At 44.0% G+C, this 27,123-nt stretch overlaps 2 protein-coding genes across 2 annotated transcripts in view; both read left to right on the top strand.

The window, feature by feature from the left end:
- Positions 1-5,015: 5,015 nt before the first annotated feature.
- LOC136571739 (olfactory receptor 8U3-like) lies at positions 5,016-5,930 on the top strand. The gene has a single exon (XM_066572373.1). It carries the CDS (start codon positions 5,016-5,018, stop codon positions 5,928-5,930), a length of 915 nt encoding a protein of 304 aa, XP_066428470.1.
- Positions 5,931-8,719: 2,789 nt separating this feature from the next.
- Positions 8,720-27,123, top strand: part of LOC136571738 (olfactory receptor 5V1-like) — a 34,475-nt gene continuing 16,071 nt past the window's right edge. Inside the window, exons 1-4 of the mRNA XM_066572371.1 lie at positions 8,720-8,861; positions 10,365-10,447; positions 13,221-13,508; positions 13,636-13,668. Of these exons, the coding sequence (XP_066428468.1) occupies positions 8,720-8,861; positions 10,365-10,447; positions 13,221-13,508; positions 13,636-13,668 (546 nt within the window). The remainder of the gene's footprint in view (positions 8,862-10,364; positions 10,448-13,220; positions 13,509-13,635; positions 13,669-27,123) is intronic.

The raw sequence follows: 27,123 nt of genomic DNA, 5'->3' as shown, positions 1-27,123 counted from the left end.
GTAAAGGCAGTTAGCAGTGACTTTACTGAGGCAGTATGAAGCCGCAATAGGTATACCAGTGCTATCTTATCTGTAGCATGTGTTAAGGTGCCAGTATACCTTCAGCAACTGTCGGATAAACAATTGTTAGACTGACAGCAGTCATCACCGGCTACCCCACACACATGAACATTCATCTCAGCCAAACTTTCATTTAATTAGGGAGGCAAGCTGCAGCCACACAAGTCTGGTGCCATCTTATGTCCAGGGGAACGAAAGGATTGGGCTTTGAATGCTTAATGTATATGGGAGCCTTTAGGCTTGTAAAGAAAAGAATAGTAGAGAGGGGTTAGAGCACATAGACATGCAGAATATCGGTTTAATCATTTTACCACAGTAGGACCAAATAAATAGTCCTACTTAAAAAAATTGAAGTTCGACTATTCAATAATTCAATAAAGACCTCTTGTACCACTACTAGTGTCTCCATCAGCATATTGATACAGGTTGCGTCAGACCCTAGCCTTTCACCTCCTGTTCACAGCAAGTGTGCACAACGGGAAGCAGAGCCAACGAACGTTTTTTCTCTTACACAACATTTCATCATTGAAAACAAAATGAAAAAGATCTGATTGTAACAACCGATACTATAAAATTATTATTTGTAACTCTTGGTAAATGTATTTAAAAAAACAAACAAAATCAATTACAGAATAACTGTATTCTGTTCATGTTGCCAACAAAAAACAGAAGTAAAAATGAGCCAAAAAGTCATATGTACCACAAAATACTTTGATTTGATTTGATTTGTTCTGCAAAAATAACTATTATACAGGTAAGGTAGCTGAAAAATAAAAATGACTTGGTTGTTGAAATGTAGCAACACAACACAAGTCATTCCATTAAATAAAAGTGTTAAAATAGAAAAAAAATAACAAAAATGATATACATTTGGAATTGTGGTAATCACAAAACAACCCATAGGATAAAGTTAGGCCTCTTTCACGCAGGCATTTTGAAAATGACCGCTAAAATAGTCTGACTAAGCCTCCATTCATTTCAATGGGATCTCTCAGACAAGTGTTTTATTGCAGTGTTTTTAGTGCATAATTAATTGAATGCTGTATATTCTGTTTTAGAGCATTGCAGGGTGTTTTTGATGCTCTACATTGCCCATTGAAACGACTGAGGTGCATTAAAATTACTGTAAAATGCAGTTTACCAGCACTTTACAGTGTTAAAAATGCTGCTTACTATGCCACCAAGAGTGGAAATAAGAGTGGTGACATGATCAGCTTACTTTGGCTGCGTTTCTTACTGTTTGCTCACAAAAAGGCTGAAAAACACTGCTCTGCACACTGTAAAATGCTGCCTTAACACTTTTAACCACAAAATGAACACTTTAAAAATAAATCACAGAAAATAATGGCAAAATTGTTTTTCCTTTCCACTTGACTCAGAAAACTCATAAAAATAGTTCAATACAGTTTATTTACTCCAAAATAGTTTCTATGAAAACTACAAATCAGCCCACAAACTACAAAATGTCATACAAGTACATTACAGAAAAAAATTTAAAGGTTCTGTTAATTTTCATAAAGTGTGTTACTCAGCAGGGAGCGGCATTGAGCTCAGTAGAAAGGTGCTTCCAGGATAAAAAAAATATGAAAATATAATGTAGAACTTTTCAGATCAATAATAAACAGTTTACCAAAGCAGTTATCTTAATCAGAACTGCTCTGGGGGCTCAAGAAGTAAATTAATGTTATTTGTAAATTACCCAAGAGTCTAGCTCCCTGCTTGCAAGTCCTTGGTGAGTTAGTATTATCTCCTCTATATAGGACAAGGTTCATTATTCACCAATACTTGGAAGCTGACAATACAAGTCTACTCTCTAGATATCGGACAGTTTCTGGAAAACGAACATGCACACCAATGTGAAATATTCCATCTTAACAATTTGGAAAGCACATTATTCTCTTATGACTCAATATTAATTGTATGCAGCTCACCTGCTCTTCAGAACCCGGGGAGTATTTTTTATTTTACAGTATAAGTCAGTTTCTTCATAAAACCTCTAAGAAGAGCAGATGAGCTTAGATCATTGTATTGGGTCCTCTCTTTCCAGATACTAGTGGTTGTCCGGGATCAAAGAATTTACCCATGTAATCTTTTATCATGCGTTTATAATATAGTAAATGTTCTTTTAGACTGTACATCCTCTTTATCAAATATTTGGCCCAGGTTATGGAGATCTGGATGTGTCTCAGTGCTGGTTCTAGTGAACTTTTTAGACCAGAGTTGGTAAGGTAGAAGATAGAAGGTGACCTTAATGTCTCCGTTTTGCAGCAAAGATATCTTGGACATTATGTAGGTTTCATACTGAGTATTTGGAAGTTGCAGTGGGTGATCTGTCATAGATTTTCATAAGCCTCCATTCCTCTTCAGTCAATGAGAAATGCAGAGAAAAAAATCTCTGGTTACCTATTACATGTTCAAGAGAACATTCTTAAGAGCTTGTATTGGGCACCATATGATAAAATTGTTCATCCCTTGTGTTTCCTAAGCAGTGGTCTGCCTGCACAGTCCTTGTGTGGATCTGGATGTACTGTATCTCTCACATTATGTACAAATTCTAGATTTCCGAAAGAACCTTAGCTCTAGATATGAAGAAAGAAAAGAAGATGGAAGAAAGCGAATGCCACTGTTCTGCTCATGTAGTATTCAGCTATAACATTTCTTTTACATTATTTTTTTTATTTTCCTTTTAATGTAATTAATTTTATCACAATTGTCAAGCTAGCAATGACATATGCATTATAATTTTTTACATATTTTTTTATAAATTTTCTTACACTATCAAAATTTAGCAGTTGACTATTGTACCAATACAAAAAGATTGAAGAGGATTGTAAGCTGCAGCAATGGAGAGGTGAATTTTTGCAGAGCCTGGTCTGAGCTGTGTATTAATTTAGGGATCTTGTCTGGGGTACCATATGTATTTAGGAGGGTTGAACCTGTTTGTCTAAGAGTATAATCTAGGGCATGTATTTATTAAGTGTACTGGTTTATATTAGTTTAAGGGGTCTGGTGTGGATATGTACTAATTTAGGGTGGGTTGGATTGGAGTTTATATTTATTTAGGTTGGTGTTTTTGCATGGGATCTGGTGTGAGCTCTATATTTATTTAGAGAGTCTGGCCTGAACCTGTATTTATTGAAGAGAATTGGTCTCGGGTCTATACTCATTTAGAATGTCTGGTTTGAGCTATGTATGTGTTTATTTGGTCTAGCAACAAGATTTGAAAAGTATAAAAATCAATATACTGTATGCAGTAAAATAAGAAAACACAGTAACACTCCAACTGTTTCATATGGGCTACCAGCTACTGCTGCAGCAATCTGTCCCTGACAGCCAGGGACACTGAGAAGAAGACATCGGTGATTTATAATGTTTTTTTCCTTATCGTTTGCAGCCTAAATATTGCTTAGTGATCACTATGTGGTGTACATATGCAGAGGCAATAACGCTGATTCTTTATAACAAAGGAATCACGGCATCACTGGATATCCCTTTGCTGCTAAGTTTTAGCAGACCCATATCAGCTCTGCCACAGAAGATGTTACTTCCTTAGAACTAGGGCTGGGATGCCCCAGCTACAATGGAAAACTTCAAAATAAAAAAATAAAAATTATAAAGAATGAATGTCCCACAGAGATGTTAAATAACCTCATGGATAACATAGATTAAAAAGTACATATTAAGGCTGGACCAACCAACCAAGGCTAGACCTGTCCTGCTGTGGTTGGTAGCTGACTCCTATGGTAAGAAAGGGAAAAGAGAGACTGACCCTTGGTTGCAAAGGGAATGGGAAGAACCTTACCTTCAAGCAAGGTGATCACCCCGATTAGGGAGGCCCTGCGATGGAACCTCAGGTCTGACTATCCCTGATTTGGTAGCAAATGTGGGAACCGGTAGCAGACAGAGGAGCACGCAGATGCAGGAAAGGGCAAGGGCAAACCATAGACAGGAATGGGAACTGACAGCAAACAAAATGCACACAAAGAAAGAAATACAAAAAGCCTATACAAGGAGGCTGAAGGAGACTTAGAAGGCACAGATAAGACTGACCACAAAGAAGTAAGAGACCTGAGTGTCAGAACCTAAGGCACAGCAATTCTGAGGCAAAGGGAAAGTGCCACAATCCACCTTAAATTAAGGAGTAACGCCTATTACTTCTACAGGTGAGCTGAGAGCCAGAGACCTGGTTAACCCTCTCAGTGCTGGACGAAAGCAGACATGTAGGATCCATACACACAGAGAGAGGGGAGTGACGCTTGCAGCTGCCCGGCATCGCATGAGGGTGGCAGATACGAGCAGTGGACCTTACACATATTATGTATCAAAATCACTAAAACAAAATTCCCATTCTAATACTTCACTTTAGTGTGAATTAAAACATTTAAAAAGTAAAGAACTATAAATTTTAAAGATTATTTTTATTTTAGCTTTGCACAAATTTTGTCTAATAAAACCTAAATAGGAAAAAACAGTTCTATAAAAATATATTAAAACATGATTTTGGTAGGACAACAAATAAAATTAGTCATTAAACCACCATATACACTCTAGTCATTAATGGGTTAATACATTTGGAACGTCTTAGACTGCTGTACTACAATTTAACCCTTTTCTGTTTTTAATAATGATAAATATGCTGCTTCTCACGCAGAAATGACACGCAGATTTCAGTGGAAATATGATGTGCGCCAAACTTTGTGACTTTTTTCTAAACCAAAATACTGATGCAAAGCCGTAGATAAATTTCTGCGCGTATATATTTTTGAACTCTCAGAATTTCTGCTTTCTGAATGCCCAAGAATCTGGAGGAAAACACTAGTCTAGCCATAGAGAATATTGCCACTAAATTGTCCAAATCAATAGCAAGAAGTCAGTTTAGCAGCTCCTCAACAAGGAACCTTCAGAGATAATCAATTTCATTTCTCTTCTTTCCTCAGGTTAGGGAAGTAAATTGGATGGAAGCAGAAAATAAAACATGGAATGATTTTGTCCTACTAGGATTTTTGGAAGGACGAGTTGTTTGCTCAATTTTAATGGCCTCCATTTACATAATGATCATCATCAGTAATTTTGCAGTGTTCAGCATCATTAAGATGGACAGCCATCTCCAGACCCCCATGTATTTCTTGTTGAGTTGTCTATCCTTACTAGATATCTGTTATTCTTCTGTCACCCTTCCAGCTATGCTGGTCAATGCTATCACAGGGAACAGGAGGATATCCTACCATAGATGTATCACACAGCTCTATTTCTTTGTCTGTTTCGGGGGATCTGAATGTCTTCTCTTAGCCGCCATGGCTTATGACCGATACGTGGCCATATGTAGCCCTCTCCATTACCACATCATTATGAATAAGACTTTCTGCTTAGGATTTGCTTCTGGGTGCTGTTTTTGTGGGGTGTTGGATGCCGTATTCCATACTTCCATGACCCTAAAGCTAACTTTCTGTGGAGATCATCATATCAACCATTTCTTCTGTGACATTTTTCCAATGTTAGAAGCAGCATGCAGTGATATTCACAGCAGCCAAATGTTGATAAACATGGCTACCGTATTTTTCGGAATGTCGCCTTTTCTACTTGTGATGAATTCCTACATACATATCATTTCTACTATCTTGAAAATCCGCTCTACGGAAGGAAGACAGAAGGTCTTCTCTACATGTTCCTCACATCTCACAGTTGTCACTATCTTCTATATTGCTGGCATTTTCAACTACAATCATCCTCGTTCTGGAGGCTCCTTCATCATTGTCCAAGGTTCATCTATTCTCTATGGTGTTCTGTCCCCTTTGTTAAACCCTGTCATCTACTGTTTGAGAAATCAAGAGGTAAAAAAAGCCTTGAAGAAAGCAATCACTAGAATATGAACTGTGATGATGAAAGCCATGAGGGTATTTAAACTTGACCTTAAAGTCTGATGGATCATGTTATGACAAATGCAGGGCCTAAGGGGGCAGAGCATGTCACAAACACTTAAAGAACAATAGAATGAGAATCAGTGTCACTGGCTTCAATATTATGACATGTCAGAACTTTTCCAAATTAGAGCCCACCCGTCTTCTAATAAATGTATGGTTTCCATTTTTTTTAAATAAATGTAGAGTTTCTTTCTTGGTGTTTCTTTCTATGGTGCATTTAGTGTGAACATATTTTACATACACAGATATTGACAAAAAGGTGGGGGCAATTACTAAAAATGGGAGTCTGCAGGGTCAATATATAGTTACACTTCAGAATATGCTGCTAGGGAAATTCAATAGATTGCTTATATGCTGCTGGGCTCTAAGTTAATGTGATATGACCCATCATAAGAACACAGAGACACACAGAGATGGTGGTATCTGTGTAGCATTCTGGTTTATTGTCTCATATACTCAATTTTTATGAGATTTTACAAAGCGAGTGGCTTTATTCCAAATACAATTAAAATTAATATGCACATATAGTGATTTAAAACATATCAGCTTCTTATCAATATGTCCTCCTCTGCAGGTATTAATCTGAAGATACATTCCTGTAAGCTCGTTAGCAAGTAATATCTAAAGATAAGAACAGGACAGAAACCTTGTGGTATTCCAATTAATATTTCCAGGTGGATTATTCAACTAAAATCTAACATATTTCTAAGTGAAAGTTGAAAACCATACAAATATATATATGTGTATTATAGCAGACAAGCAAATGCAAAAAGAAACAACATGGAGTCTTTGTAGTCCATCTTTAAGGGCTTTAAGGGCAGCCCTTACAACATCCCCCATATGAAACAGTTCATCATGAGAAAGAGTCCATATTTGTGGTATGTTCTACGGTACTACTTCACCCAAGCCAGACTTTGTATGCCGGATTCCCACCGTCATGGCTCTTTACAAGTGACTATTTCAACAATATCGCAGCAGGAGAGACTTCAGATAGTTTGCTTGTTTTCGTATTCTACAAAATATCCAAAGATTGTAGATACTCAAAAAAAAAAAGAAAATTACCACAAAGTAAAATAACAGATTACATTATTATTACTTCTGCCTATGGTGTAGTTAAGCTAAGAATTTCATCAAGACTCTTTCTGGCGTGCCCAAAACATCCCATACATAGAGACATTAATGAAGGTCTACATTGGCACCAACAATATACAAATGATATGTAATATTCCCGCAAGAAAAGGCTTAACCTGTAGGTAACTTAACATGTCTAAAGTGACTAGGACTTTTTACAGTGCTGTTACATTTCATACAGTTGGTCATACTTTGGTATTTTGTTCAGTTATACTATATCATTGAATCAGATGTTGCTGACACCTGGTTGAGTGATATTTGTGCACATTTCCCTATAACAGACTTGTTGCAGGTGAAAGTTATAACAGACTTCTGCTCCCGCCACCTGTCTGATTTGAAACATAGTAATATTTGCCCTCTGGGTGTGTTCTACTTGTGGGCACCCTGGACAGTAGTCATAGATATTTACAAAATTTTGAATATCATTTTCCTCTACCTCTGTGTCATTATGAATCACTGAAAATACACTTTTTAGTTCTGAAATTGAGGTAGGTACTGCCACAGAGCAGGTATGCAGTATGTTTTCACTGCTCTTAAGATTTACCATACACATATTAGTAATATTCAATACATTCTAGGCCAAGTATTATCACATATTGGGATGCCCTTCTGCCCATTGCATTAATTCCCTTCTATGCCTTAGCTGCTCTGGTTCCCTAGCTGGTGGGAAGCCAAAGAGGAAGAATGCAAAAACCATGACAGTTATACCGCAGGCCGTGAGGGATACAGGCCTCATTGCCCCTGGGGTTTGGTTGTCTTTTTGCAGTGTGAGGCGTGAATCCAATTTGGTTTTCCCTCCACTTTGACTGAAATGCTGGTAGTGAACAGAACCTGGTAGGGACCAGCAAGTCTGGGTTCCAGCATTCTCCTCACATGTCTCCGGATGACATCCCAATCTCCAGGCTGCAGGTCATGTGTACCTTCAAAAGAATTAGGATCTGGAATAGAAGAGAACACTTGGTTATGTGTTACTTTCAGACGTTTACTTTACTGATTGACTATGTACAGAGACTGTACATAGTCAATCAGTGTCCCAAACTGTGCCCACAGTTGTTGAGGAAAGTACAGGTCCAGTCTTGGCACAATGCCGAACAAAATTTCATAGAGAGACAATCCTATCTTCCTATTAGGTATGTATGTAACTGAAAAAAGGGCTAATGGTAGTTACTCAGTCCAAGGTTTGCCCGTTTCCTCCATTGCCTTTTGTATTTTTAATTTCAGGGTACCGTTCATCCTTTCTACTTTCCCACTACTTCATAGATGGTAGGGTGTGTGAAAGGCCTGGGATATACCCAGAGCAGACATGATGTGTTGCATTATGTCACCTGTGAAGTGTGTACCTTTGTTTGACTCAATCCCTTCGGTACCCCGTATCTGCAGATTTCCTCATTCATGAGCTTCTTTGCAGTTACCTGCTCATTTACCTTGGTAACAGGGTAGGCCTCTAACCTGAAAAGACATAAACAACAACAAGCACATATTCATACTTCTCAACAGGTGAGAGCTGAATGTAGTCAATTTGCAATCTCTGAAATGAGTAGAGTGGCCTAGGCAAGTCTTTTTGTGGCAACCTTACCTTCTGTCCTGAGTTGCTTATGGCACAGATCATGCAAGACTGGAAAAATGATGCAGCAGCTACAGAGAACCTAGGAGCCATCCGTCATCATTCAAGCATCGGCATCATTGCTGCTTTTGATAAGTGTATCTTTCCATGGATCAGCTGGGCCATCATGGGGTACAGAGACCATGGTAGGCAGGTTCTGTTGACTGTTCGCCATATGCCATCCTGTCCTGCTGCTCCCATTTTTAGTCCAATTGTCCTTTTCTTCCTTGCTGGCTTGTAACTGTGAAGTCCTTAGCATGTCAATGTCCAAATTTTTATCAATGTCTTAAGTTTAGTCAATGTCCAAAGTTTTTGTCTCAGACTTATGCTGTCAGTATCTTCTTTTCTTCTTTCTTCCACGGCTTGAGGGCTGATGCCTTTGCTGTGCTTTCTGCGAGGGCGTTGCCTCTTGCTTCTCCAGTGTAAGAATTGGTGTGAGCTTTCCACTTTGTCAGGTAGAAATAGGGCCTCCATGAGACTCCGCACAGCTGCACCATTCTTAATTGGCTGTCCTGCTGAGGTAAGAAACTGTCTGGCCTTCCATATTGGGCCATAATTATGAGCTATGCTAAATGCATACCTGGGAAGCAGTGTAAATGTTTGCCGTCTTACCTTCACAATAGGGGTCACTATTACTACTGGGGCCACCAATATAGGGGACACTATTACTACTGAGCCCACCAATATAGAGGGTCACTATTACTACTGCTGCCAGAATAGGGGACACTATCACTACTGCGGCCAATATAGGGGATGTTATTACTATTGGGGCCAATATAGGGGGTGCTAGTACTATTGGGTCCGCAATGAGGAAGCCAATTACTACTGGGGCTGCAATAGAGGACATTATTACTACTTGGGCTGCAATAGGGGTCACTATTACTTCTAGTGCACTCTAGGGAGCACTATTATTACTCGGGCCAATATAGGTGACGCAATTACTATTGGGACCACCAATATAGGGGATCACTATTACTAAATAGGGCGGATTTGCTACAGAGCTTACAGTAGCTGTAGCAGCAAACTGGATGAGATTTTGAAAATCTCATCCACACACTGTGGAAAAAAACCTGCACAAAACCTGTGCAGATATTGACATATGGAGCGGGGTTTAATTCAGCAACATGTTAATTTTTAAATATAATGTATATCAATAGCCCATCCAGTGCTCCAGTGTTCCTATCTGTTTTTATTTTAAATGGCCCTGTCTTTTTTATAATTACAGAGATAAAAATCATGTTGTGATAAGCCACGCCCCTAACCCCTCCTCCGACCACACCTTGGGGCTTCACAAGAAACTTTTGCTTCAAAAACGGCTCCATGGCTGCTTTAGAGCATTCATGGGCTAGATGTATTATATTTTTAAGCTTTAAAGTGGTTTTCCAAGTTAATTTTTTTACAACAGCTGACCATGCCCAAAAATAATAAGCAAGACCATATTAACCTGTAATGCATCTCCACAGCTCTAGTGCCGCACCTCCGTTTACACTGCCAGAACTCTATTTTCAGGCAGCAGTCAGCCTATCACAAACCTCAACAGTTGCTCATCTGATGTGTATGGCAGCCACTCAGCTCTCTCCTACAGCAGATGTTGGGGGAGATAAGGATTGGACAGTTGGATTTCAACTACTCTATTTTTTTGTTTTCAGGAGATAAGCTGCCGAAAGAGAAATCTGACAGCAACTTACTCCCCATCACCACCTATAAAACACATGCAAGATCTGCCAAGCATGTATGTGTGTGGAGGACTGGCAAGATAGCTATTGGCTGAAGAGGCGTTGGGCCAACAGACAACTTATTGTATAGGTAGCTTAAGCCACCTCCTTTCCTTAGAGACACCTTATCCAGTCAGAACTTATGAGTGTTTCTTGCACTTTCCCTGTTTCCTGTTCTCTGGGCCTAGACTAAGTACTTTATTGTGAGTCTCTACTGCCCTACCTTCACTTCCCTCGCTCTGCATTGAAAGCTACAGCATATCTACCTGATCACTTTCCTGGGAAGGTAACTACATTTCTTCCAAAGCATGAAAAGCTCTCTGGGAAGCCTGCATCACCATTGATTTGCATTTCCTTTCCCAGCAGTGCTATGAAAATGATTCTTAGGATAACACCTTAAGTTACAACAGCTAGAGGGTTAGCAGCTCACCTGGCAGTTTGTGGCCGCTCAGGGAATCCCCCTAGTTTCATGCTAATCTAGTGGGAGGAGCCAACTTCATAACAGTCAGCCTCTGCTTCAGATCAGTGGAGATAAGTGATGTAGCTCATAAAATTGCGAGTCCAGGCTTGTGGGATGGTAAGGGGTTAAAACACATGTTTACCATTGTAAGCAGTTTTTTTTGGTACTTGTGGGTTATCTGTCACCCCTTTCTTCATATATACCATTCACATCTATCTTGCAGCCTGTGGTCACATTTATACCACCTGAATAATATTATAAATATTTATGTGTGGATGAAATAAAAAGTTTAAGTAATAATAAATAGGGTTTTTAACACATAAGTATGGCCTGATATCACAACTGAAAGTGGTGACAGATAACCCACAAGTACCCTTTTTTATTGCCCAAATGCAGCTACAATAGCAATGAAGTTAATAATCTTGACTGTTTATTTTCCTTTTGTACATGCAGCTCCAATGCAGATCTGTCTCCATAGTTACAAACTACAAACAAACCCTATCTTGTCTGATCGGTAGTGATATCTTAATCCCTTTCATCTGCCTGTTCTTGTACTGTCTGTAAATTGGCAGGTAGGGGGGGGGCAGAGGGAGGAGCTAATGACCATGATCATTAACCCCTTAACTCCACAAAACATACATTTACGTCATGGGTTTATGGTACATAGCGCATGGTGTAAACATTTATGTCCTGTGTTTAAAGTGTTGTTGCCATGGCAATCGCGGCAACACTGCCTATCAGTACTTGCTGCTGCAGGACCAATGACAGTGGTCCTGCCCCAGCAATTGTATGATTGGTCAGTCAGCACTAACTAACCAATTAGAACGCAGCAGCCCTAGTTCATACTATTTACAATGCAAGCTCTCTCTCCAACCACCACAGCGTGTTATTGGCAGTTGGAGAGAAAGGGCTGTGTCCAGAAAAGAAAAAATATAGCCATCAGCCATCAGTATTAATATAGGTAGTAAAGGTGTAGTGTTAGTATAGGTAGTGTGGTGTCATCAGGATATTACTGTAGTTAGTAAAGTGTGATCAGTGTGTCAGTGTAGTGTTAGTTTAGTCAGTGTCAATTATAATCGTTTACATAAAATCAGGTAATAGAGCTTATTAATGCTAAGGTTGCCCAGGCATACATCTCTGAGAAAAACATTTCTGTAGATGAGTACCTGGTACATTTCAAAGGGAGGCTTCAATTCTACCAGTAACAGCCCAGTAAAACTGCGGGAAAATGTACAAGCTGTGCAAGAGTACATCAGGGTACACCCACAAGCCCAGGATTTATCAAGGGAAGGACACTAAAATTTAATGTCCCTCCTTCCTGTGAATTAGAGCAAAAATTGTATGGGAATTTGTACACCCACTTGTGGACTAGGTTTACCACCTCTACCTGGATCATTTTTACATCAGTGTTCCCCCATTCAAGAGCTTCGCCCCTAGAAAAACAGTGGCACTTGTCACTGCTAGAAGAAAATCAGAAGCCTCTCTAAGACGCTGCTTGGGCAAACTCTTGTAAAATCAAGGCACTATGCAGCGACAAAGTATTGTATGTCAAGTATAAAGACAAAAGGGATGTCCTTAAATTGAACACAATACCCAGCCATAGCACTATCTCGAAAATCTACAGAGCATGGTAAGATTGCTTTATGTTAATCTACCTGTGTGAACTGACTTCGAACTGTTAATCTGCCTATCCCTAGGCCAGACTGCTGGCAATCACCAAGACAGGTAATTTAGTTTTGCCTACTTCAAATTTCCACCGTGTAACCTGTCTAGGGGTATTCTGTATGCTGTGAATGTTGTGTTTGAGAAGGTTAAAGACGGTGTACACAAGACCGAGAGACAGACTTTGTGAGGGTTAATTTTTAGTAGGGGGGACTTGGGCTGTATAGCAGGACACAGTGTGTTCCTATATGCTTTGAGGGAACACGCCCGGGGCATACTCTCCTACGTAAAAGTGCATGGTTTGCCTTAATACACTTGGAGAGCAGGGCCAGGAAAATTTTAAATAGGCGCATTTACTTGAATGATTGAGCGTGTTATGTTTTCATATATGAAGGGATATGTGGGGATTATAGCCGTCGTGTTTGACAGCTGGATACTCCAAATATTGTTGAGGTCTTGGTCACTGCATATTATTGTCAGTCTTTGTGTAAAGTCAAATAACTTGTCCAAAGTGTGTGCAGGGTTTGTTACTGGGGATTACTGATAGAGGGTGGGCTGTTGCACAGATAGATGAGATTTATACTTTAAGCCACTGAGAGTATTCCCCAGTAAACCTGTCTGTTCCTTTTGTTTTGTGTTATAGACTAAATGTGCATTGTGATTTGCAGGGAAAGAAGAGATTCTACTGGGAGGATTTGAGGAAGGTGGAATCTAGTAAAGGAGTACTACTTTGCCCAGCAATTCAGGACAGCGTATGGCGAACAGTCCACAGTACTTGCCTACCACAGTTCCTGTATCCCATGATGGCCCAGCTGACGCACAGAAAGACACATCTAGTAAAAGCAGCAATGACATCGATGCTTGAACAAGGACGTGTGACTCCTAGGTTCTCTGTAGCTGCTGCATCATTTGTCCAAACTTGCATGATCTGTGCCATAGGCGAGTCAGGACAGAAGGTAAAAGTGCCCCAAAGACACTTGCCTAGACCACTCTACCCATTTCAGGGATTGCAAATTGACAACATTCAGCTCCCACCTGTTGGGAAGTATGAATATGTGCTTGTTGTTGTTGATGTCTTTTCAGGTTGGAGGCTTACCCTGTTACCAAGGTAAACAAGTAGGTAACCACAAAGAAGGTCATGAATTAGGTAATCTGCAAATATGGGGTACCAGAAGTGATTGAGTCAGAGGTACAAACTTTGCAGGTGAAATAATGCAACACGTCATGTCTGCTCTGGGTGTATCCCAGGCCTTTTACACACCCTACCACCCATAGAGTAGTGGAAAGGTGGTGAGACTTAATGGCACGCTAAAGAGAAAGATGCTTAAAATGACACAGAAAATAGGGCTACCCTGGACAGACTGTATCCCAATAGTCCTATTCAGTGTTAGATATACACCCAGAGGATTATGCCCTCCCTACGAGATCTCATTTGGGTCAGCCCCAAGGCTAGGTTGCTACTATCCCCAGTATAATACAATTACAATCTGATGTGTCGACTAAGTATGTCATTTACCTTGCCAAAGCACTAACCAAAGTCTATGCACAGGTGTTCTCTTCCAGACCCAGAGGCGGACACCGGGACACACATCTTGCAGCCTGGGGATTGGGTGTATGTTAAGAAGTTCCTCAGGAAGCACCCTCTTGAGCCTCGATTTGATGGTCCCTACCAGGTGCTTCTGACTACTGCCACAGCTATGAAACTAGCTGGAAGACCCACTTGGATCCACGCGTCACACTGTAAGAAAGCCTCAGATCTGGGAGAACAGGCTTAGTCATGCTGTGGACATTGCTCTCGTTGGGGCTAGTGAGAGAGGAGGGTGGCAACTGGAATCCTTGGTCGGAAGATGAGGGTACGGTTACCTTCTGGTGTAACTCATCTAACACTCAAGTAGCCACATATTCCTTCGACTATTGTACTGTGGTCCCATGTCTAGGAGCAAAATCCCACCGCGGGCCCGATTCAGCCCGGTACAGCTGGTTATATGTCTTATATACCCGGGGAATACAATATGTTTACATCACTGATAACGTCTGGGAAGAAGACTGCCGCTATAAGAGATATGCCAGATGCTCCCGAATGGAAGCCTTCACCTAGCCCCGTGCCCATAATTAAGTCCTGTGCCCATAACTAACCCCCTACGCCCTAAAGTAAAGACTTTGGAGGACATGATGACCATAGCAGGCCCTATCTTTGAGGACACCATGACAGTAGAGACTGGCTACTCTGACCCGAATCTCTGGTTGGAGTGGATGAGGTACAATGCTAACAAGAGCGACAGGTCTAACTGTTTTATGTGCGGTAGTGCCAGACCACACTTGGGGACGGTCCCCCTAAATCTCCCTGCAGATGCTAAAGAGTGTTTCCTTAGTCTCTTCACTAACACCTCCACTAATTACACTACTTGTGAGAAGTGGAAAAAGGAATGCTCTATAACCACTTAAGTGCCTTGCCCCAGGAAGCGCGTTACTGTCTACCCTGGAAACTACACCTGCTATGCAAACAGGCAGGGTGAAGGGAGATTTGGGGGAACTCACCAATGGGTATTGCTCCTCCTACAGTACACTAGCAGGAGAATGGACGCAGAACCAGGTCCAGTCCTTAGGAGATGTTTACTGGCTTTGTGGGGACATGAGGTTGAGGACCTGCCTGGAAGGTAATTGGACAGGGAAGTGTGCCTTAGCAAAAGCCCGTATGCCTCTCCACATCCTGTCAGACAGCATTGAGGATAATGAGGTTACCCCCAATAATTACCATAGAGCGAAAAGAGAGGCTCCTGGTGGTAGTTTTGATCTATCCGTGTACATTGACGCCATAGGACAGCCAAGGGGGGTACCTGACGAGTTTAAAGCTAGAGACCAAGTTAAAGCTGGATTAGGGTCCATTTTTCCAATCATTACGGTAAATAAAAATGTTGACTGGATTAATTATATTTATTATAATCAGCAGTGGTTTATAAATTATACCAGAGATGCCTTACAGGGACTAGCTGACCAATTAGGACCTACCGCAACTATGACTTTTCAAAATAGAATGGCCTTAGATATGATTTTAGTTTTAAAGGGGTGTGTCTGTAAGATAATAGGGGAAATTTGTTGTACCTACATCCCATACAACACGGGAAACTCAGAGATAACTGACCCTTGGGACCAGTACCTTTCATGGATGAGCGGGGGGCAAAGGATCCTGGCCCAGATAGGCATCGCTGTTGTATGTGTACTGACTATCTTTTCCATTTTAGCCTGCTGTTTTATCCTCTGTGTCAGAAAGACCTGTGAAACTGCTGCTGAAAAAGCCGCTCTCTCAATGAGTTTGCTGGATGCATCCCCAGACAGAGTGGACAAGTCCACCACCCCCTTGAACACGCTAATCCCAACCTACAACATGCTCCAGTTATAGGGCCAGATCACCCCCCTTGGGATTATAAATCGGTCACCACAGGGGACCCAGGCTAGCTGTGATCCAGTTGCAAGAGCTGTGAAGACCCCGTGGTTGGCTCAGAGAGCTTGCCTTGGTTTGCTTGAAGGGCCTGCCTAGATTTGGGTTATCGAGGTGGGTCAATCGGAGAGGACTGTGAAAATTACCAGGGAAGGTTAGAGAATAGACATTTCAAGGGGGAGATTGTAGTAGAAATGATGATTAATTAGCGTAAAATATCTATTGATTTGTAAAAACTAGATGTATTACACAGCTGTAGTGATTTGACTTGATTTGTAGTGTGCTATAACAGTAGTCCAATGTAAAGTTCCAATGCAGCCACTCTAGGATTAAATTACATAGGTATGCAGTGAAACTGAAAGCATATTTTGGGAGGTTACCTGTCCCTACCCCCCTCTCCTCAACACTTCTGAGACAAAGAAACTGGTCTTTGCCTGACCACATGTTGAGGGAACAAAGGCTAGTCTGTACATGGGGCCTGAGGAGGCGGGGGAAGAGAGGAGATTCTTTATAGCTTAACCAATAAAAATAAATATACATTACGTATGTAATATGTTATATGCCCATAAAGGGCAGTTATTATGTATTTTGATAAAAGAAACTCTGGGATTGTTTTTCCCCAGAACTTTCTGTAAGCTTCACATTGGACACGTGTCTCAGTCTGAATTCTTATACACGCGTATATCAGAGTTTTGCAATTAGGAAGCTACAGAATACTCCAGAATCTGCTGCAGAAATCCATATCCAGACCAACACCTTCCTGGAATTCTAATCTTATTATTGCGTTGAACCACAATTTTATAATTTACCCTGCTGTACTCTGCACAACTAATAGATAAAGCCACATGACAATCCTTCACTTCTAAGCCCTGCCATGTGCCAAAACAGATGGTTATGTCCTCATATGGGGTATTTCCATGCTCGGGAGAAATTTGGTATAACATCATGCAGTTCTTTTTCTCCTTTTGCCTCTGGCAAAACTTTAAAATCTAAACATATATAGTACGGGAAAAAATTTTAATTTTTGGCTTTCAAATCAAAATATAAAAAAAAATAAATCACAATGTTCCTGTAGGGTCAAAAAGCTTACTAACCCCCTTGATGAATTCCCTGAGGGGTCTAGTTTCCAAAATAGGGTAAGTTCTTAAGGTTTAAAATGTATTGGTACCTCCAGGGCTGCAAATACAACATGGTGTCTGAAAATTCTTCCAGCAAAATCTTTCCAAAAGCCATACAGCACTCCTTTCCTTCTGAGCCCTGCCATGTGCCTAAAAAGCAACCTATGTCCACATATGGGGCATTCCTAAAAACTGCAGAATTCGGGTAATAAAAGCTCAGTTTTCTTTCTCTACTAACTTCTGCTGCGTTAAATAAAAAATGGTATAAATTGAAAATTTGCAAAAAAATGGAACTGTTCTCAATTCTGATGCACTGTCCTTTATTCCTGTAAAACATTTAAAGGGTTAATAAACTTTCTAAATGCCATTTTGAATACTTTAAGGGGTGCAGTTTTTAAAATAGAGTGATGCATTTGGGGTTTTCTCATAATATAAGCTCTTAAAATCCATGTCAGAACTGAACTGGTCCTTTAAAAAAATCAGCTTCTGAAATTTGGTAGTAAATGTGAAAAATTACAGCTAAACACATATACTTTGTCCTAAGACAACAAATAACGGTTAGAAATGATTGCAATATAAAGTAGGCCTATGGTAAATGTTAATAATTAGAGATGAGCGAACGTACTCGTCCGAGCTTGATACTCGTTCGAGTATTAGCGTGTTCGAGATGCTCGTTACTCGAGGCGAGTACCACGCGATGTTCGAGTTACTTCCACTTTCATCTCTGAGACGTTAGCGCGCTTTTCTGGCCAATAGAAAGACAGGGAAGGCATTACAACTTCCCCCTGCGACGTTCAAGCCCTATACCACCCCCCTGCAGTGAGTGGCTGGCGAGATCAGGTGTCACCCAAGTATATAAATCGGCCCCTCCCGCGGCTCGCCACAGATGCATTCTGACAGAGATCAGGGACAGTGCTGCTGGTGCCGGAGCTGCTATAGGGAGAGCGTTAGGAGTTATTTTAGGCTTCAAGAACCCCAACGGTCCTTCTTAGGGCCACATCTGATCGTGTGCAGTAGTGTGGAGGCTGCTTTTTGCAGTGTTGCACTTTTTTTTTTTTTTTTGTATATTGGCCGTGCAGAGCATTGCGTCCTGCAGTAATTTTACATTGTCCAGGGCCAGTAGTGGTGAGGCAGGGACAGAAGACATATTTAGTGTATATAGGCAGTGGGCCTTTCCAAAAACATTTGGGAAAAAAATCTATTTGGGCTGCCTGTGACCGTCCTCAGTGTACTGGGTCTCTGCTGGAGGTAGTTGTCCTAATTCATACGCAGCCAGCTAAGTGTTACAGCAGGCTTGTGCAAAATTCTTTCCTGCCTCTGTGTTGCCTCTTACATCACCGCTGTATTCCTGTCCACAAGTGTACTGGGTCTCTGCTGGGGGTAGTTGTCCTAATTCATACGCAGCCAGCTAAGTGTTACAGCAGGCTTACGCAAAATTCTTTCCTGCCTCTGTGTTGCCTCTTACATCACCGCTGTATTCCTGTCCACAAGTGTACTGGGTCTCTGCTGGGGGTAGTTGTCCTAATTCATACGCAGCCAGCTAAGTGTTACAGCAGGCTTGCGCAAAATTCTTTCCTGGCTCTGCTGTGCGTTCCGTAAGCGAAGTCAGCCTCCAACCACAGGCCAATAAGCGGCACATTTAATTACAGCGTTCTGTTTCTGCACTACTGGTAATACACCATGCTGAGGGGTAGGGGTAGGCCTAGAGGACGTGGACGCGGGCGAGGACGCGGAGGCCCAAGTCAGGGTGTGGGCACAGGCCGAGCCAGTGCGGTGGCCAGGGGTAGAGGCAGGGCCAGACTGAATAATCCACCAACTGTTTCCCAAAGCGCCCCCTCGCGCCATGCCACCCTGCAGAGGCCAAGGTGCTCTAAGGTGTGGCAGTTTTTCACAGAGACGCCTGACGACCGACGAACAGTGGTGTGCAATCTTTGTCGCTCCAAGATCAGCTGGGGAGCCACCACCACCAGCATGCGCAGGCATATGATGGCCAAGCACCCCACAAGGTGGGACGAAGGCCGTTCACCGCCTCCAGTTTGCAGCACTGCCTCTCCCCCTGTGCCCCAACCTGCCACTGAGATCCAACCCCCCTCTGAGGACACAGGCACGAGTGCCTACAGGCCTGCACCCACACCCTCACCTCCGCTGTCCTCGGCCCCATCCAGCAATGTCTCTCAGCGCAGCGTCCAGACGTCGCTAGCGCAAGTGTTTGAGCGCAAGCGCAAGTACGCCGCCACGCACCTGCACGCTCAAGCGTTAAACGTACACATAGCCAAATTGATCAGCCTGGAGATGCTGTCGTATAGGCTTGTGAAAACGGAGGCTTTCAAAAGCATGATGGCGGTGGCGGCCCCACGCTCCTCGGTTCCCAGTCGCCACTACTTTTCCCGATGTGCCGTCCCAGCCCTGCACGACCACGTCTCCCGCAACATTGTATGCGCCCTCACCAACGCGGTTACTGCCAAGGTCCACTTAACAACGGACACGTGGACAAGCACAGGCGGGCAGGGCCACTATATCTCCCTGACGGCACATTGGGTGAATTTAGTGGAGGCTGGGACAGAGTCAGAGCCTGGGACCGCTCACGTCCTACCCACCCCCAGAATTGCGGGCCCAGCTCGGTGCTGGTATCTGCGGCGGTGTATGCTTCCTCCACTAAACCACCCTCCTCCTCTTCCTCCTCCTCCAACGCAACCTCTGTCTCGCAATCAAGATGTGTCAGCAGCAGCAGCACGTCGCCAGCAGTCGGTGTTGCGCGGCGTGGCAGCACAGCGGTGGGCAAGCGTCAGCAGGCCGTGCTGAAACTACTCAGCTTAGGAGAGAAGAGGCACACGGCCCACAAACTGCTGCAGGGTCTGACAGAGCAGACCGACCACTGGCTTTCGCCGCTGAGCCTCCAACCGGGCATGGTCGTGTGTGACAACGGCCGTAACCTGGTGGCGGCTCTTCAGCTCGGCAGCCTCACGCACGTGCCATGTCTGGCCCATGTCTTTAATTTGGTGGTTCAGCGCTTTCTGAAAAGCTACCCACACTTGTCATACCTGCTCGGAAAGGTGCGCTGGGTCAGCGCACATTTCCGCAAGTCCAAGACGGACGCTGCCACCCTGCGGACCCTGCAACATCAGTTTAATCTGCCAGTGCACCGACTGCTGTGCGACGTGCCCACACGGTGGAACTCTACGCTCCACATGTTGGCCAGACTCTATGAGCAGCGTAGAGCTATAGTGGAATACCAACTCCAACATGGGCGGCGTAGTGGGAGTCAGCCTCCTCAATTCTTTACAGAAGAGTCGGCCTGGTTGGCAGACATCTGCCAGGTTCTTGGAAACTTTGAGAAGTCTACCCAGATGGTGAGCGGGGATGCTGCAATCATTAGCGTCACCATTCCTCTGCTATGCCTCTTGAGAAGTTCCCTGCAAAGCATAAAGGCAGACGCTTTGTGCTTGGAAACGGAGGCGGGGGAAGACAGTATGTCGCTGGATAGTCAGAGCACCCTCATGTCTATATCTCAGCGCGTTGAGGAGGAGAGGGAGGAGCATGAGGAGGAGGGGGAAGAGACAGCTTGGCCCACTGCTGAGGGTACCCATGCCGCTTGCCTGTCATCCTTTCAGCGTGTATGGCCGGAGGAGGAGGATCCTGAAAGTGATCTTCCTAGTGAGGACAGCCATGTGTTGCGTACAGGTACCCTGGCACACATAGCTGACTTCATGTTAGGATGCCTTTCTCGAGACCCTCGCGTTACACGCATTCTGGCCACTACGGATTACTGGGTGTACACACTGCTCGACCCACGGTATAAGGAGAACCTTTCCACTGTCATATCCGAAGAGGAAAGGGGTTCGAGAGTGATGCTATACCACAGGACCCTGGCGGACAAACTGATGGTAACATTCCCATCCGACAGCGCTAGTGGCAGAAGGCGCAGTTCCGAGGGCCAGGTAGCAGGGGAGGCGCAGAGATCAGGCAGCATGTACAGCGCAGGCAGGGGAACATTCTCCAAGGCCTTTGCCAGCTTTCTGGCTCCCCAGCAAGACTGTGTCACCGCTCCCCAGTCAAGGCTGAGTTGGCGGGAGCACTGTAAAAGGATGGTGAGGGAGTACGTAGCCGATCGCACGACCGTCCTCGGTGACGCCTCTGCCCCCTACAACTACTGGGTGTCGAAGCTGGACACGTGGCCTGAACTCGCGCTGTATGCCCTGGAGGTGCTTGCTTGTCCTGCGGCTAGCGTCTTGTCAGAGAGGGTGTTTAGTGCGGCTGGGGGAATCATCACGGATAAGCGTACCCGCCTGTCAACCGACAGTGCCGACAGGCTTACACTCATCAAGATGAACAAAGCCTGGATTTCCCCAGACTTCTCTTCTCCACCAGCGGACAGCAGCGATACCTAAGCAATACGTAGGCTGCACCCGCGGATGGAAGCATCGTTCTCTATCACCATCAAAAACGGGGACCTTTTTGCTTCATCAATCTGTGTATTCTATTCATCCTCCTCCTCCTGCTCCTCCTCCTGAAACCTCACGTAATCACGCCGAACGGGCAATTTTTCTTAGGCCCACAAGGCTCAGTCATATAATATTTGTAAACAATTTTTATACGTTTCAATGCTCATTAATAGAAGTGGAAAAAGTAGAGAGCGCCACAGGTGGATCCAATCCACACTAGCTCAGCTGTGTGGATGCGGTCACAAGGTGTCTTTTCCTCAGTGCTCCAATCCTTCAATATAAAGGAGAGCTGCAGATGCAAGCTGGGGGGTCTAGATGAAGAACTCCCCCAGATATAATAAAGAAAGAGAAAAAAAAACGTCAGAAAAAAGGATCTGCGCTCACAGGTGAAGTGCACTGAGGACAAATTCACGTGTAGACAGTGGTGAAATAAAACACTTACTTGGAAGGAGGGGGGTATGATGTACAGATGCCCCCTCCCCAGAGTGTCCACCACAGGGTATAGAGCTGTGCTCCAAGTAGCAAGATAATTCTCCAGTTGTTGAAATCAAACAGAATTTTTAATACGGCAACGCGTTTCGGTGCAAAATAAGGCACCTTTCTCAAGCTATTAACATGTAAAACAAATACACAGTACACATATTTATACATAATTAAGAACAGACATACCCTTCCCATGTTCATCTGTGCTGTGTATCCAGCGTTCCCAAAGATGGGCGTGCACTGATGACGTCAGCGGCACCATGTGATCTGGTGGCCGTACTATATATGTAATGATGGAGTATTTAGGATGAAACTTCATTCGAGCTAAATTACACTGATCCTAAGAGGTAAAGTAAAGTGTATAGTGGTGTTTAAGAACAATAACCTTATATTGGCCTCGGCATTATCTAGTTGCCGAACTTGGGGGAGGAGCCTAATGATGCGTTCTGCATCATAGAGTTGCGCGCTGTTGTTAATATGATAACGCCGGTGTGGCTTAATTGCCGAACGGTGGGGAGGAGCCCAATAACGCGCTCAGCTACCCTGAATAGTGCGCTGTTCTTAATCTACTGCCGCTGGCATGGTCCGGTTGCCGAGCGGTGAAGGAGGGGCCTGATGACGCAATCTGCGTCATTGGGTCACATGATGTAATGCCGCCGGCATGGAAAGGCTGCCGGGTAGTGAGGGGAAAGCCTCATGACGCGTAACGCGTCATGGTATCAGCTGGTGTATCCCTTATATTGCCGGTGATGTATTACAACTGTCTGGCAGTGGGGGGGGGGAACATTCTCCAAGGCCTTTGCCAGCTTTCTGGCTCCCCAGCAAGACTGTGTCACCGCTCCCCAGTCAAGGCTGAGTTGGCGGGAGCACTGTAAAAGGATGGTGAGGGAGTACGTAGCCGATCGCACGACCGTCCTCGGTGACGCCTCTGCCCCCTACAACTACTGGGTGTCGAAGCTGGACACGTGGCCTGAACTCGCGCTGTATGCCCTGGAGGTGCTTGCTTGTCCTGCGGCTAGCGTCTTGTCAGAGAGGGTGTTTAGTGCGGCTGGGGGAATCATCACGGATAAGCGTACCTGCCTGTCAACCGACAGTGCCGACAGGCTTACACTCATCAAGATGAACAAAGCCTGGATTTCCCCAGACTTCTCTTCTCCACCAGCGGACAGCAGCGATACCTAAGCAATACGTAGGCTGCACCCGCGGATGGAAGCATCGTTCTCTATCACCATCAAAAACGGGGACCTTTTTGCTTCATCAATCTGTGTATTCTATTCATCCTCCTCCTCCTGCTCCTCCTCCTGAAACCTCACGTAATCACGCCGAACGGGCAATTTTTCTTAGGCCCACAAGGCTCAGTCATATAATATTTGTAAACAATTTTTATACGTTTCAATGCTCATTAAAGTGTTGAAACTTTCACCTGAACCAATTTTTATTTTAACTGGGCTGCCTCCAGGCCTAGTTACAAATTAAGCCACATTAACCAAAGTGATTAATGGGTTTCACCTGCCCTCTTGGTTGGGCATAGGCAATTTTTCTGAGGTACATTAGTACTGTTGGTACACCAATTTTTTGGGGCCCTCGCCTACAGTGTAATCCAATTAATTTTTTGCCCACCTGCATTAAAGCTGACGTTACATCAGCTGTGATGGGCACTGCAATGGGATATATTTATGTACCGCCGGTGGGTTCCAGGGAGCCACCCATGCTGTGGATCCACAGGGAGTTGTAACTGCATGTGTCTACTTCTAAAGAACCCCAGTCTGACTGGGGCATGCAGTGTGGGCCGAAGCCCACCTGCATTTAATCGGACGTTACCTCAGCTGTGATGGGCACTGCAATGGGATATATTTATGTACCGCCGGTGGCTTCCTGGCACCCACCCATGCTGTGGGTCCACACAGAGTTGTAACTGCATGTGTCCACTTCTAAAGAACCCCAGTCTGACTGGGGCATGCAGTGTGGGCCGAAGCCCACCTGCATTTAACATGACATTACCTCAGCTGTGATGGGCAATGCAATGGGATACATTTATGTACAGCCGGTGGGTTCCAGGGAGCCACCCATGCTGTGGGTGCACACGGAATTCCCATTGCGGAGTTGTACCTGCCTGTGACTATTTATAAAAAAACGCGGTCTGACTGGGGCATGCAGACACCTTGACAGAATGAATAGTGTGTGGCACATAGGTTCCCCATTGCTATGCCCACGTGTGCAGCTCCTGATGGCGGTGGCACAGGATTATATTTTTCATTGCTTCTGTACAGCATCGTGGGCTATCGCCCCGCCCCTTTTAAAGAGGGCCGCTGCCTAGCCGTGCCAACCCTCTGCAGTGTGTGCCTGCGGTTCCTCCTCATGGCAGACGCACTTATAAATAGACATGAGGGTGGTGTGGCATGAGTGCAGCTGAAGGCTGCGCAGGGGCACTTTGGTGTGCGCTGTGGACACTGCGTCGTACGCGCGCGGGGGGGGGGTTGGGCAGCATGTAACCTAGGAGAAGTGGCAGCGGAGTGTCATGCAGGCAGTGATTGTGCTTTGTTGAAGGTAGTGTGGTGCTTAGCTAAGGTATGCATTGCTAATGAGGGCTTTTCAGAAGTAAAAGTTGTTGGGAGGGGGGGGGCCACTCTTGCCACTATTGTGGCTTAATAGTGGGACCTGGGAACTTGAGATGCAGCCCAACATGTAGCCCCTCGCCTGCCCTATCCGTTGCTGTGTCGTTCCCATCACTTTCTTGAATTGCCCCGATTTTCACAAATGGAAACCTTAGCGAGCATCGGCGATATACAAAAATGCTCGAGTCGCCCATTGACTTCAATGGGGTTCGTTACTCGAAACGAACCCTCGAGCATCGCGAAAATTTCATCCCGAGTAACGAGCACCCGAGCATTTTGGTGCTCGCTCATCTCTATTAATAATGAACTATTTTGTGGCGTTTGACTATCTATCTTGCAAGGAAAAAAACTCCAAGTTAGAAAACTGCAAATTTTTCCAAATCTTCAGGAAATTTAGGTAAAGACAAAATTTATTGATGAAAAGTTTTTTACCAACAAACTTTAATATGTCACGAAAAAACTAACTCAGAATCACATTGATAAGTAAAAGCATTCAAAGCTATTACCACATAAAGTAACAGAAGTCAGATTTGAAAAATAAGGCTTGGTCCTTAAGGCCACAATAGATCATGTTTTTAAGGGATTAAAGGTCCTGTAATCAGAATATATTGTTTAGAGTTGGCCAAGTATTATAAAATATTATTATTCACTCTGTCAATCATCTTTCTCTTGGATTTCTTATGATCTGAAATCCTTATTAAATTTTAGAATTAATGTGCCCTCTACAGTCATTCTGCAATTACTCTAAGAATCATTTATAAGCGGTAGAACAGACAAGTACAGTGTTGTCCGTGGCAACCATTCCAACTTCAACTCTTAGGGCTCATGTCCACGGGCAAAATATGATTTAGGATCCGCAGCGGATCTCCCGCGTGCGGATCCGCATCCCATAGGGATGCATTGACCACCCGCGGGTAGATAAATACCCGCGGATCGTCAATAAAAGGGATTTTAAAAAAAATGGAGCATGGAAAAATCTGGACCATGCTCCATTTTCATGCGGGTCTCCCGCGGGGACGGCTCCCGCGGGCTTCTATTGAAGCCTATGGAAGCCGTCCGGATCCGCGGGAGACCTAAAATAGGAATTTAAAGTATTTACCTATCCGGCGCGGGCGGGGAATGTCAGCTGTTCCTCACGGCCGCATCTCCCTTGCTTCGGCTCGGCGGATGTGCCCGGCGCATGCGCGCGGCACGTCGACGACGTGCCGGCGATGTGCCGCCGGCGTCAGGAATTCATCCGCCGGCCGAAAATGAAGATCCGGCCGTGAGGAACAGCTGACATTCCCCGCCCGCGCCGGATAGGTAAATACTTTTAAATTGCTATTTTCGGCGCTCATGTCCGCGGGGCAGGAGGGACCCGCTGCAGATTCTCCATGGAGAATCTGCAGCGGATCTGATTTTCCCCGTGGACATGAGGCCTTAATGCGCAATAAAAGTTCCGCAAATGTTATCAAATAACTTGCTAGTTTATCTAAATTTTATATTTTAATTATCTACTTCCAAAATTCTTCCCTTCATACCCCCATAGAGCTAAATGATAAAACCATGGATGCCTACGGGAGGACTTTTCTGAAGTTAGTATTGCATAGCTGCCCTCAAATAATTGACTATTTAACTTTATATTTATGAAAGTGATTTGGTGCTCTTTATGCAAAAAACAAAAGCAGAGCCCTGAGCATTGTAAAGATATATAATACAATTATTTATAGCAATGAATTTATAAAAGTGAAAAAAAGTTTGGCAAGTTTATCTACTGAGTGAGTAAAAAATGAGAGTGTTCCACAAAGGAGTAGGCTGAGAGTGATCAAAGTCACCTGACATTAAAGGAGTAGAAACCAGAAGACTCCTGTTGTAGCATTTCTGGCGCTGGGTTTAGAGCCATGGGTGTAGTAGCCGTGCAGGTCCAAAGAGTTGTCAGAGGAGAGCCAGAGGTCAGTATCGGTAGGTCTTAGTTTGCGGTACAAAGAAGGAGGTGCGTATCGTAGTCAGGAAGAAATCTAGAAGTCAATATTGGTAGGTTTCAGTTTGGATTTCCAGAGGAGCAGGCAGGACAGGAGCTTGACTAAGGCTGTGCAGCACAATAATATCGCACTAGTGCAGTGGCAGAGTCAGACGTTTAAATTGAGCCTGATTAGGAACAGAGATGGGGTCAGGACAGGGACTGGGTTTTAAGGATCTAGGAACAAGGCAGAGACTCATACAGGGTAAATGTCCAAGGGCTGGATAGCTCAGTAGGGACCTCCTGTGTTAGGAGGTCCCAGGTTCAATCCCTGACAATAGGCCACTCCTTCAAGGAGAGCCTCTTGACATCCCAGGGCCTGGTTTATTGGGGTACCTCTTGTGGAACTCCTCTGTGAGCCTTGGAGCATGTACATTTTCATCTGGCTCCCAAGAGTTCTTCTCCAGCCTGTATCCCTGCCACTGCAACAGGTACTGAAGTCTTTCTCAGTGCCATTGGAAGTCGAAGATTTCCC

Source organism: Eleutherodactylus coqui, chromosome 6 (assembly GCF_035609145.1).
Source record: "Eleutherodactylus coqui strain aEleCoq1 chromosome 6, aEleCoq1.hap1, whole genome shotgun sequence".
Classification (NCBI taxonomy): Eukaryota; Metazoa; Chordata; class Amphibia; order Anura; family Eleutherodactylidae; genus Eleutherodactylus; species Eleutherodactylus coqui.
This window is presented reverse-complemented; position numbering and strand designations above follow the sequence as displayed.

Excerpts from the sequence above, each read along its gene's own strand:
- LOC136571739 (XM_066572373.1), top strand. The coding sequence starts at position 5,016 with ATGGAAGCAGAAAATAAAACATGGAATGATTTTGTCCTACTAGGATTT.